Source organism: Saccopteryx leptura, chromosome 4 (assembly GCF_036850995.1).
Source record: "Saccopteryx leptura isolate mSacLep1 chromosome 4, mSacLep1_pri_phased_curated, whole genome shotgun sequence".
NCBI classification, from domain to species: domain Eukaryota; kingdom Metazoa; phylum Chordata; class Mammalia; order Chiroptera; family Emballonuridae; genus Saccopteryx; species Saccopteryx leptura.
The window spans coordinates 74,301,314-74,319,472 of NC_089506.1; the positions used below are offsets into that span (position 1 = coordinate 74,301,314).

Genomic DNA, 18,159 nt, shown 5'->3' on the forward strand with positions numbered 1-18,159 from the left:
TGTCTTTGGATGTGCCAATCTTCTTGCAGAGGTGTGCCACCTCTCAATCAAATCATATTCATCTTTTAGATCCACACTCAAGCCTTACATCTTCTCCAGTACTTTGTTAGACTCTCGCTCCAGGGTGTGGTCATTACTGTTTACTGCCGAAAGCCTTGTTACTCATAGTGTGGTCCTCACTGGCATGTCCTGGGGAGCTTGCTAGAAATAGAAAACCTCAGCCCTGTGTAGACCTAATGAATTTGAACCTGACCCCAAGAAGTCTGATATGTACACTGATGTTAGAGAAACACCTGCTTAAAGTTGTCTAACTCTCAAAGTCTAGGTAATTTCTCACCCATGGCTTCTAAAAATTACAAAAGCCTCTGGATCTTCAGAGCTTACCTCCTACACAGCCAACTTCATGGAACACATGTCTGACAGATCCACATTAACATGTTAAAGAGCTCCTTCGTTCAATCTTGTTATCCTTCACTAGGATACAGTTAGAAGCAAAATTTTATAATGAAAAGAACACTGTGCTTGGGGTCACAATAAGGGTTTCTACTTGCACTATGCATGTGACCTTGAGCAAGCCACTGAGCCTCTCAGTTTCCATATCTGTCAACTCAGGCAACCACAGTGTCTTATAAAGTGGTTATAATATTACACAAGGCATTAAGCAAAGCATTCAAATGTTATTTTCTTTCTACTCTCCTCCGCTTCCACTCTCAAAAGCAGTATGTTTTTCCTTTACATATCTAATAGACTTAAAAGAAGTGTTTTCTATTATTGCATCTAATCCACCCTGCTAGTTATTTAAAAGAGAATTGTCCTTGTTCGTATTCTGCTATGTCCATTCTTGGGCTACTATTAGTTTCATATGTCTTTGGTACTCTAAAATAACACACTCATAAGTTTGATAAATTGGTTTCCTCTTAATGAAAGACGACCATTACTGATGGTCTGTCTACGTCTACCCACAAATAATTTCTAATGACTCGGTAAGAGAAGTGATCACTCTATTTTAAGTCTTGGAAAAGGAATTCTTGAAGTGTTTCTGTGCTTGAGTCATTTCTTGGACTTTGCTTTTCTGAGTCACTATCTGATCCCCACTCTTCTTTTCTGCAACGAGAGGAGTTTCATCTTACTGGAATTAGACTGTGCTATTTATTGTTACACTCATGCTCTGTGCTTACCACCTGTTTCAAACCCTCCAATGGCTACATTGATTGCAGGAATTTGGGGTAATATACTGAATTTTTATTCTTTAATACACTATGCAACATGACTACAATTTATTTTTTTGCTTATAGTTTGGGCTTTAAACACAATTTCAAATTATCGGTAAATCTGTGTGTGGAATTTAATACGCAATGACCTAAACTGTAACAAAAATAACATTCCATTTTATATTTTTTTAATAAGTACATATTTCCAGCCAAGAAAGTTTTGAGGAGAGAGTCATGACTTAGTGAGGCTTAGCCATATTAAGTAAAATAGAGAATCAAAAACCGGTAAACAAAAAATTATTCTACATAAAATGTATTTACCAGTTCTGTCCTTAAAAACAGGTTCCACGTCAATGCTATACAGTCCAAAGTGTGGTGCTACGATCCTGAGCAACTAAGATTAGTAAAGTTTTACAATCTTTATCCTTCAATAGGAATGTTCCATTATCATGACAAATATAATTGAACATTCATAAATATCCATGTGACAGTCATAAAACCTATCAAGGCATATTGCATATGTCAATAAAATCCAAATATTGTATTCTGTTATTTCTCAACCAGCCCGTGTGGAAGGACCACGCACGCAGCATATTTCTGTTCTGAGGCATACATGTGTTCATTTAACATTCCAAAAATTAGGTGATCTTATAATCACTGATCTTTGATTTGAAGGCCTATTGTACATCCATTTAAAATTACTTAGCTCACAAGCTGGGGGGAAAAATTTAAATCATAATGCAAAGATATTTGCCATGTATCAAATGAGGTAATATCAATCACATACACAGATCCATTTGGGCGGGGCATAGCTGTGACAGTTTCAGTCACATAGCACTAGAAAGAACATCAGCCAGGTTTTAAGGCTGCTTAAGTCTCTGACAATACAGTGGAAGACACTGTAAAATCCTAGTTCCATTATTTGCCCAAGGTCATATAAGGCAAGTCACTCTTCTGACTCTTTTCATTTCAAGTATCTGAAGCAAAATGAAAGAACCTGGCTGGGCTCTCCTCGCTTAGGTATACCTAAGGTGAAGTACCAACAGGGCCTGCTAGCTTTTCATCCAGTGTGTCTAAAACCAACGGAGTGGAGGCGGCATGAACACTTCTGAGACAGGCAGCACTTTACCGCAATGAGCCTCACCTAGCAACTACTCATCACTCCCGCATTTCCTTAGAGTTGTGACTATAAACCATTACGATGCTGCTTCAGACACAAAAGCAAACAATGTCAACCCATGAAAGCTTTTCATCTTCCCTATTTCGAAGGCAGGAAAGGAGTAGGTCTTGTTTCTCTTCTACCCACTCAGGATTCAGGATGTGTTCCTGATGAACATGAAATATCCAAAGGAGGCAATTGATAAGCAACAAGATAAAAGGTCTCCAGGTGAGAGCAAGCAATACCCCTAAACTCAGCCTCTCCTGCCCAGCCCTAACCTGTCAGGACTGTGCTGCTTCTGTCAACTGGAGAAGCAATAATTTCTGGCTCCAGCAGCCCACGCCTTACATCAGTAGATGTCAGAGTCTTTAATAAAAAGATTTTTTTTTCTGCCTCTTTCCCGTAAGTAGAATGAAAAGGAGGAAGGAAAATATGAGAAAGGACATAGAGTTCTATTTCTTAATAAGCTTGGGAAGGCATGCTCTGGACACCCATATTTAATTATCTCATTATTCCTATTTCTCCTCCAAGGCACAAACCAAAGCCCCTTTGATGAAATGAATTCATCACCAAAATAGCCAAGCCTCCAAGGACCCTTCAGATTGGTGCTTAATGCAAAATTCTTTGAGGCCTTATATAAATTTCCACATCTGTTCTTTTTTCATTTGTGTGCTCTATTGGATAACATTTTATAAGTGAATACACACTATTATACACAAAATAAAGCAAGAGATAATAACTGCCTTCCTTCTCAATATTATGCCAAAAGAAGTCCTAGAAACATGTCAGCCAAACACTGTATCAGGTTTACCCAGAGACACTGATGGTTTTGAAGATTATTTCCATCTCAGTAAATTTTTTAAAAAAATGCAGAACAAAGGCCTTTCCAAAAAAAAATCTAGCAGCCATCAAAGTTATTATAATGTAATGGAATAGTGAAATGTATTAACAGTGATATTTGATATTTATTTAGGTATTTCTCCCCCAAATTGCTCAAAGTCCAGAGCAAACCCTTAAGTTGATAGCAGTTAATATAAACAGAGCTTAATTCAAAGCAGCTGCTCCTCCCAGCTGACTAGCTCTCCTACTTATTCCCTTTTTAGCTTCTGGAAATCTGGCTTACCTAACGTGTGTTCAAAGCATGTTTCTCATCTACTCCTTTTTCATGGGATTTTATGACACTATCATTTACATTTAAGAATAACATTAATGTGGGTTATTTATATGGCAAGGTGATTTTTTTTATATGTCCCTAAAATAAATGATTTTCCACTAACACTTTTAGAACACATTTTCATGGGTTTGCTGTGCAAATTTGGTCAGTGGTGTCTAAAGCAATACTACTAAGCATCTCAAAAGCAAAAAAGACACAAGCCCCGCCTCCAGCTGGGGAGGGACTGTCAGAAAGCTGTGCGCCCCTGGAAAATGCAGACTAAGTCCATCACCCACAGCCAGTTCCCGCACGGCTGCTCAACAAGCCAGGAATAACCCCAAAATAGAGCTACGCCATGAACCTAAACTTTCAAAAATAATAAACAGGGAATAAACTTTTACATACTCTATTTAACATCTGATAGGCTCTACTTTTTAAAAAGAAAAAAAATCAAGTTGTAATGTTATGTCAAATCACATTAAGTATACTTCTTAGTTTGACTTTTTTTCATTGTACACAATTAGAAATAAATAAATTGTATACAACTAGAAATAAATAACTAGACCTCACAAACAGTCCCTGTTGCTAGTTATTATTTTTATTGCCCAGGATAAAAACCACAAATATTATATTATCTGAGAGACTTTTTAAGTCATTACTGCAGTAGCCTTTTTTTTTTTTTTCTTTTTTAAGCTGTAAATGGGGAGAGACAGTCAGACAGACTCCCCCATGCGCCCGACCGGGATCCACCCGGCACGCCCACCAGGGGTGAGCTCTGCCCACCAGGGGGCGATGCTCTGCCCCTCTGGGGCTTCGCTCTGCTGCGACCAGAGTCACTCTAGCGCCTGGGGCAGAGGCCAAGGAGCCATCCCCAGCGCCCGGGCCATCTTTGCTCCAATGGAGCCTCGGCTGCAGGAGGGGAAGAGAGAGACAGAGAGGAAGGAGGGGGGGGTGGAGAAGCAAATGGGCACCTCTCCTATGTGCTCTGGCCGGGAATCGAACCCGGGTGCCCCGCACGCCAGGCCGACGCTCTACCGTTGAGCCAACCGGCCAGGGCCTGCAGTAGCCTTTTGATGAAGAAAACAGATGGGGGGTGCCAAAAGAGCAGCTAGGTCTACTGTCCGGAAAATATGGCTGTAATATGCACTGGAATTCAGTAAAATCAAGATTATGAACACCTAGCTTGACAAGTCGTGGTGCAGTGGATAGACTGTTCACCTGGGACACTAAGGTCCAAGGTTCAAAACCCCAAGGTTGCCAGCTTGAGTGCAGGTTCATCCGGCTTGAGCACCATGTCACCAGCTTGAGCATGGGGGTCAATGGCTTGGCTTGAGCCCCCCACCCAACCCCTGTCAAAGCACATATGGGAAGCAATCAATGAACAACTAAGGTGCTGCAACTACGAGTTGATGCTTCTCATATCTCTCTCTCTCTCCACTCTCTCTCCCTCCTCTGTCTTTCTGCCTCTCTCTCAAAAAAGAAAAAAAATTATGAGCACCTATTTCAAAAAGAACAATTCACAAGCCCTGCAGAAGCCTTTCAAAGAAGAGCATCTGATCTAGTGTATCTAAGGACACATGTATCCTCATGACCAAATGACAGACTTTTCACAGACATGAGGGAGAAAAATGGGATAATAAAAATAAATTAAAAAAACAAAATTTTATATTTGGGTTTGTGTTGTAGACTGATTGGTTGTGGTTTCATGACAGTGTTTTTGGGGTTTTGTTTGTTTGATTTCTCTCTTTTTTTTTAAGTATGGAATTAAACCTTTTTAAAGAAACAGATCCAAATCCAATTAAAATATTTACGGTATATTATTTCAAAAAATTATTTCAAAGATTTGAGGTCTCAAGAAAATTTTATTGGTTCTACATACACAATGGCAAGAGCAAAGAACTTAAATGTCTATTCTCTGGTTTCCCACTTTGCTAAGCTAACAAAATAGATAAATTGTAAAAGGCTGACTAAACATAAATGTCAGAAAACATATGTGCTTTAATATCAGCTCCCAATTAAATATAGTTTAAGTAGCCTAAATTCCTATAAAAAAGCCTATAGCTAACCATCGTCATTTAATTAGCCATAAGGCCAGATTTTTTTCCTGCATGTTCTTCTACAGGGGACATTATCTTCATAAGGTCAAGAAGAGAAAGACAAATTAGGAACATGATCACAATGGTAATTCCAATCATTTAGTGAACATTACTATATGCCCGGTACTATACACTCCACATACCTGACTTCACGCCATTGTTACAACATCCTGCAAAGTAGGGGCTATCCTCCAAAAAGGCACTATTTGCTGAGCTCCAAGAGAATGACAATTACATCGTTGTTCACTGAGAAACAAAGTGATCACTGGGAGGAAAATAACCTGTCTTAGGTCATTCAGCCACCAAGTAACTGAACGGGATGGCAGTTGTAAACCCATGTCCAGGGAGATCCAAATCCCTGCTCTCATCCAAGATGCTTCTCTGCTTCTGACAACTGATGCACATCAGCTGAGCTCCTTGTTCCGTCCAAGGAGAAGGGCACTGAGGAACTCAGCCTAGGCTACACACTGCTCACAAATATTAGGGGGGATTTTATCACTTCATATTGATTTTGAAATATCCCCTAATTTTTGTGAGCCATACAAATATGGTTCAAATGAATGGCTAAGAAATCTTCATGTTTCTGTGTGCTCATCCATAGTCTTCAAATGTTCTATATCATGCCAAAGTTAAAGGTAATTTGTGGCTTTTTTTTTTTTTTACTTTGGTGTTTAATGCTAGGTAAGGTAAGAGGTACCAAGGCATGTTTCTTGATTTTGGGGAGAATAAAGCTTACTATAAACTTGTTGGTAAATTTTACTAACTTTTTAATTTTCTTCATAAGAAGTAACCTCTACTATAAGTTCCTGCCTTTAAAATTTTATATCCCTTACCCTTGAATTTCTACAAGATACTTCAACTACCTATATAACCACCATAGTTTTCCACCCAAAAGTCTTAAACATACATTTAGATTTATTTCCACAAAATGAAAAGTGACTACTGATGATATGAAAACATTAAAATGTTTATAAAATTTCATATATGTATGTAACATCCCTCAACTCTCAGTTTAAGAATATTAGTATTTATGTCATAAGCATAAAGATTAAAATGTACATCATTTGAAAGGCACGTGGCCCAAGTTTCCAATTTTAGTTTCTTACTCACACATTGAGAGGAAACACATTATTTTAAATTGTATAAATTTTAGAGTATGTTGTAGTATCCCATATCATTACTCTGAAGTAAGTGAAAGGCAATCGACACCAAAGGTTTAATAATGACTGCTTTGCCAGATCTGTTTTGCAATTTTGAAAGATGAGAATAAAAAGAAGATGACTTGGCAAAGAAAAAAATCAGTTCTCATGTTCAAAGCTTGTTTTAAAATTTCCAGGAAATCTCCATAATTATATGCTAATTTTCAAATACACATTTAACACTTAAAAGTGTCAGGAACTATGGAGATAACAGGACTATCGTCCTTGTCCTCAAATAGTTTCGAGTCTAGGGAATAATTAGGTGTAGATGGAAACAATAAGGGCTTTGAAAGTCCAGATGAGAAACCAATGTCATTTTTAATGGAAGTGTTCCCTGATTAAACAGGTGAAATGACTGTTCAACTCCATAGTCCCAGAGAACCTGTGTATTTATCTTAACACAATGTATTTTAATTGTAAACATATGGAGACATTTCCTCAGTTATAATGGGAACCCCACTAAGAGCAGGACTCCATCTTCTTTATGTCTGTGTAAGTATCTGCCAACAAGAAGACACTGAGTGAATGGCTTTTCTAAAACTAACCCTTCTCCTTAGTGCATTAACTGCTATTTTCTACTCAGCAGCTCTGGAAATAGATAGAAGCACACTCACCTCACATGTATACCCTCACACATACAATCAGTTAAATCAGACCAGAGTATCGCATGAAAGAAGAACAAAGCTTAACTCCTCTAGTTACTTGTGAAGCTGTCATTTTCAAAAAATGACTAAATGAACTCCAGATACTGTAGTGCATATAATATTAAAAGTTTGATTAATTCAGCATAGGCAGCCCTAAAGGTGATCATTGGAAAAACAAGCATCCCTATCGGTAATTTGAAAGACATAAGAACCTCTTCACAACAAATACACCTGTCTCTTTGGTTTATTCCTTTGAAGGACATTGTTATAAATGCTATCTAGTCAGGAGAAGAAAATTCTACTCATCCTCCCGTTGAACTGACTGGTGATAACTGCTAATCAGATGAGCCGCGAGGTAAGACTCCTTGGAGTAAAAATACAGGTTGGGTTACTTGTGAAGGTAAAGATTCCAGCCAGAAAAGTCCAGAACATAGAGCATCCCCGCACAGCAGGGCAGAATCGGGCCCTGTGGCTTTCTGGACTGGAAGAAGTGAAGAGCTGAGGAAGGCATCCAGAGCTGGCATCCAGAAATTTGTTTATCTATCTAGGAAATAAATTATGAACTAATTATGGAGAGAAACAAATACCAGATAAAACTTCAGTTATTCTGTAGTCTGTCCCAGCAACAGACCTGCCTCACTCCTGATAACCTCTCTCTGAAGCTAAGCAGACTCTTAGATACTCAGATTTTACAATTAAAGAACATCTGAAAACATGGCTTTACCTTTTCACTGCTGGCCTTAAACAGAGCCTTTGGCAACCCAACACAACGACCATTCCCCTTTCAGCACCTACCTAACAGCAGAGAATGACTGGATAGGACAGAGATGCGTGCAACGCAGCAAACTTCCTTTCTGTGTTACTCTCTTCCAATTCTCGGGAGCAAGGGAGGTCTAAAATAGTAACATGAATTGACAGGTGGGAGTCACCATGCTCAAGTTACAGATCCAAGTTTGGATACCATGAAGTTGGCTTTTTGTTCCTTTTATTTATTTTTTTAAACAGATTAAGATGTTAAGAAGCTCCTTTGAAATACATGAACAAGTGTCAAAATGTAAAACCAGGTTTCAATCAGAAAAAGGTAGAAATTACATCATTCAAGGTAGGTTCATTTTTACTTACATGAATAAAAATCTTAATGAACACACACCCACCCATTCGCATGCCACACCCAGGTTGGCCGACCATTACAAGAGTGCCATCTGGGAGCCTGACTCCTAAGAAATGACTGTACTGCCACAAAAACAGGCACCCTTTTTGAAGCTTTACAGAAGAGTCAAGTCCTTAAAATACTATTTTGAGCCTCCTTTATTTTCACAAGAGAAACACGTGGATACCAATTTTGTTTCCAACTACTCATCCTTTGAGAACTAGCATGTGAAAAAAATAAAGATTTTTCATTTCTGTACCCTACATCTGATAACTAGATCTTTTTTAAAAACTCAGTCAATATCAACAGTTAAAGTTTTTAACTTAAAATATGTATACATGAAATAATGAAAATAGGTACTAGACGCTAATTTTTCTTTGAGTGACTGAAATATTGTGTCCAAAAGCCCTGCTATTCTGTAATGGCGTTATGAACAGAAGGTATCTAAGGAAGTGCTAGAAAGTGGATTGGAATGACAAGTAGGAAAAAACATGCTGAAAAATCTGTTCAAATTCTCAGCTTAAAAATTTCAATATATAATTGGCTAGAGCAATGGTTTGAATACAGAACTTAGTTTATGAGTCAGATTGCTGGGCATATAAAATCAAAACCAGTAATGTTCAACCCTACCTTTCTGCTAACTTCCTTCCCCCAACACAGGATCTCTGGGCTACTCTGTTGAGTTGCTCTCTACAATGAGCAACTGCTGTGTGCCTATTTCTGACCAGCAGCCACCGGAAAGACCATGGCATTGGCTACGGGAGCGCCCCATTGTGCTGTGGTCACTGGGTCTGCTCTGGTACAGACCTCTCAAAGAAACTGTGCAGACACAGCGCAGGGGGAGTCGCACCACCTCTTCTCTGGGGTTAATAATAATGATGCAGTTACAGTTATTCTTTAGTGCAGAAGATACATTTCATGGCCTCGGTAAACGATCTGGATGTAAACATCTTAGTAAACCACTAGGATAAGTTTAACATCAATCGACCATTCATGGAGATTAAGTCACAAGTTTACCTATTAGCCTTTTTGGGAAGAAAAGAAGTAAAGATGGATCCCACCCGTGAAAGTCAGGAATGTCAAATTTAAAAGTACAACTGACTTTTGAATAGATGCAGTCCCAAAATAAATGCAATAATTCGAACATACTCAGAATAAAATCAAATTATATCCTGCAAGAAGTAAAAATAATTGTTAGAAAATCAGATCTCACATTATTATGTATACTTATAGAAAATGATATCACATGTTAATTATGCATAATTACAGAAATATAAAGAGTGCTCTCTGTTTGACTGAAGTTATTATTCCAAATTAAAGTGTAAATCTTAAATTGCTAAAAAAAATGTGTTTGTAGTTAGGGTCTGGATTATTGACATTATTCAATAACAACGGCTCTTTCAATGATGGCTCCTACCACTCATTCTCACCACACCCAGCTCTAAGGGCCATATACTATTTTTGTTTTTAACACTCCTGTCCATTAACAATAAATGCCTCACGTTTGCCAACCTGGAGGATAAAACTGTCCTTCCCTATTGGTCATACAAACGCGTATTTTAGATTGTACTTGCAGCAAGACCAATTGTAGGTCTATAAATTTTAATTCTCCTATGAAGGTCAATGCAGTTTTAAACACTTGAGTTTTTATAGAGCATTTAAAATAATCAAATATTTTGCCACATTTTTGTTAAATTTAATGTATACAGATGAGCAAAATAATGCCAAAGTACGCACGTAACTTCATACAAATTATAGTAAGTCTTCCCTTTTATATGAACAAACATACTAACAGAAACATATAAAATTATTATGTTAGTAAGTAAAAAGTTAACATTTTAGCAGAATATTAAAGTCAGTCAGTCAGCATCCTTCCTGTCCACATGATTATCTTTCTGGCACACCAGGAATAAGAAATTCTAAGTTTAAGTCAGGGTTCTCAGCCTGAGCACTAGTGATATTTGGGGTCAGAAATGTTGTTATGGGGACTGCCTGTTCACTAAGAGCACTCAGCAGCATTCGGGCACACTAAAAGCCAGCAGCACCCCCACCCCAGCTGTATCAACAACCAAGAGTATCTCCAGGCACTGCCAAATGTCCCACGGGGGACACAACTGCCCCTCAGGTAACAACCATCAGTCTAACCAACACCGAGTCCTTTACAATAAGAACAGGACAGGATTCAACCAGGAATCTCCACAGTATAAAAGAACAAAAACTAAAAGGAAATACTTTACTGATTAGTAAGCAATCATCTGCTTTCCTTTAAACCTGCTTCCTTTTTAAAAGAATGCCATCTCAGGGCATAAGAGCTGTGGCCAACATTTTTAAGTAGCCATTTGCCAGTTTCCTTGTGTCTCCTAACTTCTTGATTCTGCTGCAGCAGACCCAGGGTGGACCCAGAGCTCTTCTGTCCAACAAGATGCAATGATCAGGGGAAACGTTCTCGAGCAGAATTAGGGTTCTCACTCAGGAGACCTGCTAGTACTACTTAGGCACACCTTACTTTTATGGTCTTGTGGTTTCAACTGAAACAAGTTGTTCTGCATACTTCCTACTACAGCTGGAACTACGTGACCTCCTGGTTTCAGTTTGTCAGTAATTTCACTGATAGCTGGGCCGAGATACGTCTTTTCCTAACAATGTAGACCCAACATTCCATGAAGCAGGCTCCAAGGCAAGCTTTGCTCGGAGCACCATTGGAACTGGAAGCCAGCAAACATGTTTTGCCTAATCCGCAGCCTATTCAAACATTGGCTATAGAATTTCAAAACAGCATGATTTTAAGGGGAAAAGACATTTACTCTTAATAGACAGCGACAACTTAAGAAGATGTTCCAAGTCAAAATTTTTTTTGCCCATCAGATAGGTCTTATGAAGAATGACAATTAGAAAAATTAAAACAAGTTTTTCCACAGTTGTTTTTCAAGGAAATTACATTACACGGCCCTGCACATTGCAGAAGTAAACATGCCATTCCGGCCCTTAAACTTAGGGTCTCTCCACTATTTCAATTAATCAGAATTAATAAAAAATGCAGACAGACACATCCCTGCCATGCACGTATCATTGCTCTGTAGCTTAGAAATGCTTATTCAACACATCTAAAAGTATATACAGTCAAAATGGCTTGTTCATTTAAAAATATGTCTTGTTAGGCTTTGAAAAGATTAACCCTACCTGAGATTTTAGGTTCTACTGCTCAAAAACAATGTGTAATATAAAAGATATGTAAAAGCAGGGGTGTTTTTCTTCAGGAAAAACCTGCCCATATTCAAGGTTTTACAGTCAATGTTTTAATAACTACTGAAGCTAGTACAGCAGGGATATTAAACATATAAACTAAATCTGTGTTTGAAATAGTAGAAACTATTTTTTTTTCATTTCAATTATTTCTATAGACAAATTATTGTTTTCTTCCCTGGAAAAATGTTAATTAGGCTTAAGAGCCATGATATGAAGAGGTAATTATTATTACAAAATTAAATCACTGTGCTGTCACATTTACCTGATAACATGAGTTTATTCTTATTCACTGAAAGCAAATTAGGTTTATAGAGGAAAGAATCCCACAGGACCTCCGAACCGGATCCCGAAGTCAAACAGGCACACACGTTTCCATCCACGACGAGACAGCATCACCTGTACACCTCTTCCCCACCCCTCACTTTCACTTTCTCAGCCACCCTATAAAACTAGTTAGAAACAGTTCATTTTTTAAAAAACAGTCACAACTGCCCAGGTCATTAGCTTGACTTGTTGGTCCGAGCCACTTCTGCTTTACTGCTGTCCCACTCGCATTTTTGTTAGCAATTACGTCTCAATTTCAAACACACAAAAACTATCTTTCAGTGTTTTTACTCTAGGAGTCCTTATATACCTTTTAAATTAGCTTTGTAAGTACAATGAGTATCCTCACCATTAGCAACCAAACACTCACCACGTTGAACAAGCATTAAAATATAAACTGCCATTTGGGTTAGCACAGAGATTTAGAATAAGACCACTACATATTATTGATTACAGACAGCTTCCCAGGCACAGCCCCTACGCTATTTTTTTAAGTAGTCTGTTTTGGAATGAGAACCGAGGAAGACAGAGAGAAATGATTTTTCAGGCATCATGAACTCTTCAGAATTCTTTTCACTTAAGCTACAAGCCCTAAGTTTAAAAAATATAGAAAAAGGCAGTGAAACTTACTTGACAGTAACTCGATTTGATAAATCCTGTAGATCCCCAGGATGGAAAAGCTGGGCTTCTTTCAATCCAATCTGTTCACAAGCTTTCAAAAAAACGTTTATATTATCCTGTGAAAAGAAGTGGAAAGTGATTGCTTAGCCAAGCTCTGTCTCAAAGGTTACAGAATTTTTATGATATAACTTCCAAGCTTCAAAGTCCAATTACAGCCAGCAACAAAGGAGACAGCAAGACCGATGAATACATGTATTAAAAAAAAGGCGGGGGGGGGGGCATGCATAACCTTTCAGGGTTTCAGAGCATGAACAGTGGGGCTATCTCATGCCCCAGCATACGCCGTTTCTGTGATCTTTGTGACTGGCACGTTAAACATTACCTGTTACAGGACAAGTGCCTAGCCACTGAGCAGTAATCTACACTTTGATGTCAGCTCTGCTCTGCAAACAAACGCCCTCTTCCCAGCTTTGCACGACAAGCCTCACCTCTCCTCTTTAAAAATAACTCCAGCTACTGACATTCACCCACCCAGAAACTGTTGGCAGGAAGGAAATAAGAGGAGGAACATTCTGTTTCTATGATTACAAATTACAGAGAGGCTGTGGAATAACACACCTGGAATCTGGGTTTGGTTGCTGAGCCGGCTCTTGACAGACAGGGGAACCATACTATAGGACCCAGGAGAAGCCTCGTGTTCATTGGCTAAATCACAGAGTTTAGGTGTGGTACATTACTCAACGCCCTGCACCTGCCTCAGGAACTGCCTCCAAAAAAAAAAAAAAAGGAAAGAAAGAAAAAGAAAATAGTCTACGCTGTCCTCATATCTAATTTCAAAATCAAAATCATCCATTCACAAACCAATACGTAGTTTTCATTTCCGTGAAGACACTGACTTCAATGTATTCTGTGTTACAGCCAGCTGCACTTCAGAAACACACGTTTGGTGAGCCGACTAGCTTGAGCTTTCCCTCTACTCCTCTTAAGAAAACCCTTCACAGGGTTGAGCTTTCAATGATCCCACGTGGATTCCTGACCTTCACTTTGTTAGGCTTCTCAGGCAAGAGAACAGCCTCCTAGCTTGCCAACACACGTCTGTCCACTCACACATGCTGGAAACACCACACCTATGGTGTGAGCCTCACAGCCTCCCCGAAACGTCGCCTCCTTCCCGCAAAGCTGACTAGGACCAGGAGGGACCAGAAGTCCACCAAACACTTGAAGAAAGGCGCCCATGCTGAGAAGCTCATCCTCATGGGGAGGAAAGGCAGGCTGGTGTGGCACAGCAGGAGGGAGTGATAAAATAGAAAGGGCTTGGATTCTTCAACAGGGAGAGAATACAGGGAGAGGGCAAGCAAATGTGCAGCAAGGGAAAAGCAATACTGACTGCTAGGAAATTCAGGGACATAAAGAAATAAAAAAGCGCCTGACCAGGCGGTGGCACAGTGGATAGAATAGAGCATAGGACTGGGATGCGGAGGACCCAGGTTCGAGAACCCGAGGTCCCCAGCTTGAGTGCGGACTCATCTGGTTTGAGCAAAGCTCACCAGCTTGGACCCAAAGTCGCTGGCTCGAGCAAGGGGTTACTTGGTCTGCTGAAGGCCCGTGGTCAAGGCACATATGAGAAAGCAATCAATGAACAACTAAGGTGTTGCAACAAAAAACTGATGATTGATGCTTCTCATCTCTCTCCGTTCCTGTCTGTCCCTATCTATCCCTCTCTCTGACTCTCTGTCTCGAAAGAAAGAAAGAAAGAAAAGAAAAGAAAGAAGTTTTGTAGAGGTGGGAGGTTATTCTGGTGTACTATTAGTAAAAGGCAGTGTGGACTACCTAGCTGAAAGCTGAAATCCATGATTCACTTTAACTCAGAGGTCAAAGATTAAAGGAACTTGTAAGTCAAAAGTTGAACAGCTCAATGAAAGGTGTCTTATCTGATTTGATGTGGAAAAAAAGGAAATAATGTTTTATCAAAATTCCAGAAGAGCAAAAGTAATCATTTTGTTGGTAAATGCACATAATTTCTAAAAAACTATGTTATCTGTAATTACTAAATGCTTCAAATCAATGGTTCTACAGACACCGTGTCTGCTGGCCCTCAGACAAGCAGATAAGAGTAAATGGTTTGGTATATTCTTACCCTAAATCCTACAGGATGCAAATCTCATACCCAGAAAGGAAAAATAATCCATAAGAAGTCTTATCACAAATTCAATTTGATTCTAAATGCCTAAAATGTTAGAAAACATTACAACAAAGTTAAACTAAAAGTAACATATTGAACTGACAGCCAAAATAATTCTTCACGTATTTTATAAAAACATAATAGCATTCATTCAGTTGACAAAAATGCACAGGTTGATTAAGGACAGATAAAGCCATACATTCCTCAAAACCCATCCAAAGTATTAGAAAAAAACCATACATAAAATGACTAGACTTCATTGGAGAGAAAGAAAAAATACAATTTATATGAATTAATTATAACTTTAAATAAAGCCTTTATATTAAAAAACAGAATCTTTCAAATAGTTCAATGATGCTTAAGTTTAAAACAGACTTTATAAACAAATTCACACATGGCCCAGGCAGCAGAGACAGGCTGTACTAGAATCAGAATTGTCACCTAAGTCATGCTTACTGGACTTGAGCCCATTGGTAATTTGCTTTATGAGATTTCAGAGAGATGCCTAAGGGGAGATACAAAATTATAAAATTTTTATCTTTAGTGAAACGTCAAGAAACCACACCCAGCTCAACATATTAAAAAGGAAGCATTTAATGGAATCATTTTCACTTGAACCTAGCAAACATAAATAAAAGTACAGTAAAACAAAGGACAAACATGAAACAGATCTTATCTCTTTGGGCATCCAGGATCCCAAGTTAGCTCTGCCAGTAACCAATTATGTGGCTTTGGAAATATTCACCTTTCTGGCCCCACTGTCCTTGCCTGTGGTTAGTTAGTGGCTCTGGAACTCATTTCCAAGGGCACACACTTGTCTCTGCAAGGGCAGGGAAACCCAGACCCTCCTAGCCCAACCCTTCACACAAATATTTCATAGTTCAGCTTACATAAAATACTTGATGTCAAAAGCCTGCTCTAAACATCTGTACTTCCTGTTACACTTTAAGGACCAAAAGCAGCTTCTCAAAAATAAACCCCTTAAAAAGATCCCTGAAGATCTGCAATAGTTCCTTCTAGGTTTAAGTTTTTCTACAACCATGAATAAAAACAAACACTACATAAACAGAGATAGAAGGATGGGTGAAGATTTCATATTCGCTTGAATCCCCTCTTGATCCTTGAATCAATTATGAGGGCAGTCATTAACAAGATGAGGTGGAGGGGGCGAGGGATAATTAGAGAGATTAATGAGTCAGGGACAGAACTTGCTATAACAACTAAGGCAAGATGAGGAAGATGCTACAAAAATTAACATTTTCAGTTACATTGTCCACTGTGGCACCTCTACAGACTACCTACTGCTGCAAAGCAAATTATCCCAAAACAGCAACTTAAAACAAATAAACACTTCTGATTTCACACAGTTTCTGAAGGTCAGGAATTTGGGAGTGGCCTAACTTTGATGCTTGTGGCTTGAGGGTGTCTTGGGTGGGTTGTAGATGAGATGTCAGGCAGGGCTGCAGTCATCTGAAGGCTTTCTGGAGGCTTGAAGAAGCTGCTTGCAAGACAGTTTCCTCAGATGGCTGGCAACTCCAGGCTGGCTGTGGGCAGGAAGCCTCAGTTCTCTATGAAATGGACATCTCCCTAGGGCTGCTTGACAGAGCAAGGGATCCAAGAGACAGCAAGACAGAATTTGCAATGTCTTATAACCTAGCTTTTCAAGTCATACACCATCACTCCTCATATCCTGCCGGTTGCATACGCCTGCCCTGTTCAATGTGGGGAGGAGCACACAAAGACATGAACAGCAGGAAGTGAGAATTATTGGGGACTATCTTGGGGACTGGGGACCACAGTCCACTTTCTGGCCCAATGATTTGTGTCTTGATGTAATGCCGGTGGCCAACACCAGGCAAGTCCACACTGGATTCAGGCAGACAGTCGAGAAACTGTAGAGCCAGAAAGCATTGGGCCATTTCCATATAACAGAGTCTCACAACAGCGGATGAGTAAATGGGCAGGGAAAACCGCTTCTCAGGCAAATGAACAGCAAAATGGCCCCTCACAGTGGTGGGCAGGCTATACATAGACTATATACAGGTGGCACTGCCATGTGCTCACGCACTAATCAAGCAAAGTGCTTGCAGCTGATAGACCAGTGAGCAAGCCTAACACCGCTGTTCTCCCCACCTTCCATCCCTTTAGGGTTGCTCACCTCACAATCTACATGACAGCTATCTCCTGTGATTATCCATAAACAGAGTCTATAGCAACAGCACAAGTTATACAATAATTACAACAGTGACATTCACAATGTCATCCTGAGCACTCTGCCCAGAGGGTTAACTGGAGGCCCGCCTCTAGTCCCCTACCCCATCGTAGGTGGGAGGGCCTGTAGAGTCCAGGGCTGTGTCCATGGAAACCACAAAGTAAGAGGCGGATTTAATGGCAGGCACACCGGGCTCATGCCCTGGGCCCCAACTTCTGAAGAACCCTATAAAACCCCAACTTTACACTTTCTAATAATGACACCAAGTGGGGTTTTTTTTGTTTTGTTTTGTTTTTTACAGACACAGAAAGAGAGTCAGAGAGAGGGATAGATAGGGACAGACAGACAGGAACGGAAAGAGATGAAAAGCATCAATCATCCGTTTTTTGTTGCGACACCTTAGTTGTTCATTGATTGCTCTCTCATATGTGCCTTGACCGTGGGCCTTCAGCAGACCAAGTAACCCCTTGCTCGAGCCAGCGACCTTGGGTCCAAGCTGGTGAGCTTTGCTCAAACCAGATGAGCCCGTGCTCAAGCTGGCAACCTCGGGGTCTCGAACCTAGGTCCTCCACATCCCAGTCTGATGCTCTATCCATTGCGCCACCGCCTGGTCAGGCTAACGACACCAAGTTTTAAGGGGCCCAATGTTTTCTTCTGCACCCAGGACCTCAACCAACCTCAATCCGCCTCTGCACAAAGTGTCTTTGGTGCATCTCTGCAACTAGATGGGAACAGCTTCCCAGTGCAGAAGGGCCTCCACAGGTGCCACAGCTCCCCCTACAAGGTCTACTGTCCACAAGCAGCGTGTCCATCCAGCAAGGGAGCCAGTGCCCTCCTCTGGTTCCCATCCAACAGTATATTACACGCCTCAATGATCAGTCCACAATAGACAGCCCAGCTGTCTGTGCAAATCACCAAGGTAAAAGTCCACTGCAGGCAACTAGCCACACAGCTCTTTATTA

The 18,159-nt window shown here is 39.9% G+C and overlaps 1 protein-coding gene across 4 annotated transcripts in view; it reads right to left on the reverse strand.

The window, feature by feature from the left end:
• The window catches only part of LMO7 (LIM domain 7), a 249,195-nt gene that overhangs the window by 95,677 nt on the left and 135,359 nt on the right, over positions 1-18,159 (reverse strand). For 3 of the 4 annotated variants that reach the window (XM_066380764.1, XM_066380762.1, XM_066380761.1), the window contains exons 1-2: positions 13,422-13,520; positions 12,813-12,919 (exon numbers count right to left, since the gene is read on the reverse strand). In XM_066380764.1, coding sequence (XP_066236861.1) covers positions 12,813-12,919; positions 13,422-13,505 — 191 coding nt within the window. In that variant the 5' untranslated portion in view covers positions 13,506-13,520. Of the gene's footprint in view, positions 1-12,812; positions 12,920-13,421; positions 13,521-18,159 lie in introns of those variants that run through there. The other variant, XM_066380760.1, reaches the window with a different exon arrangement.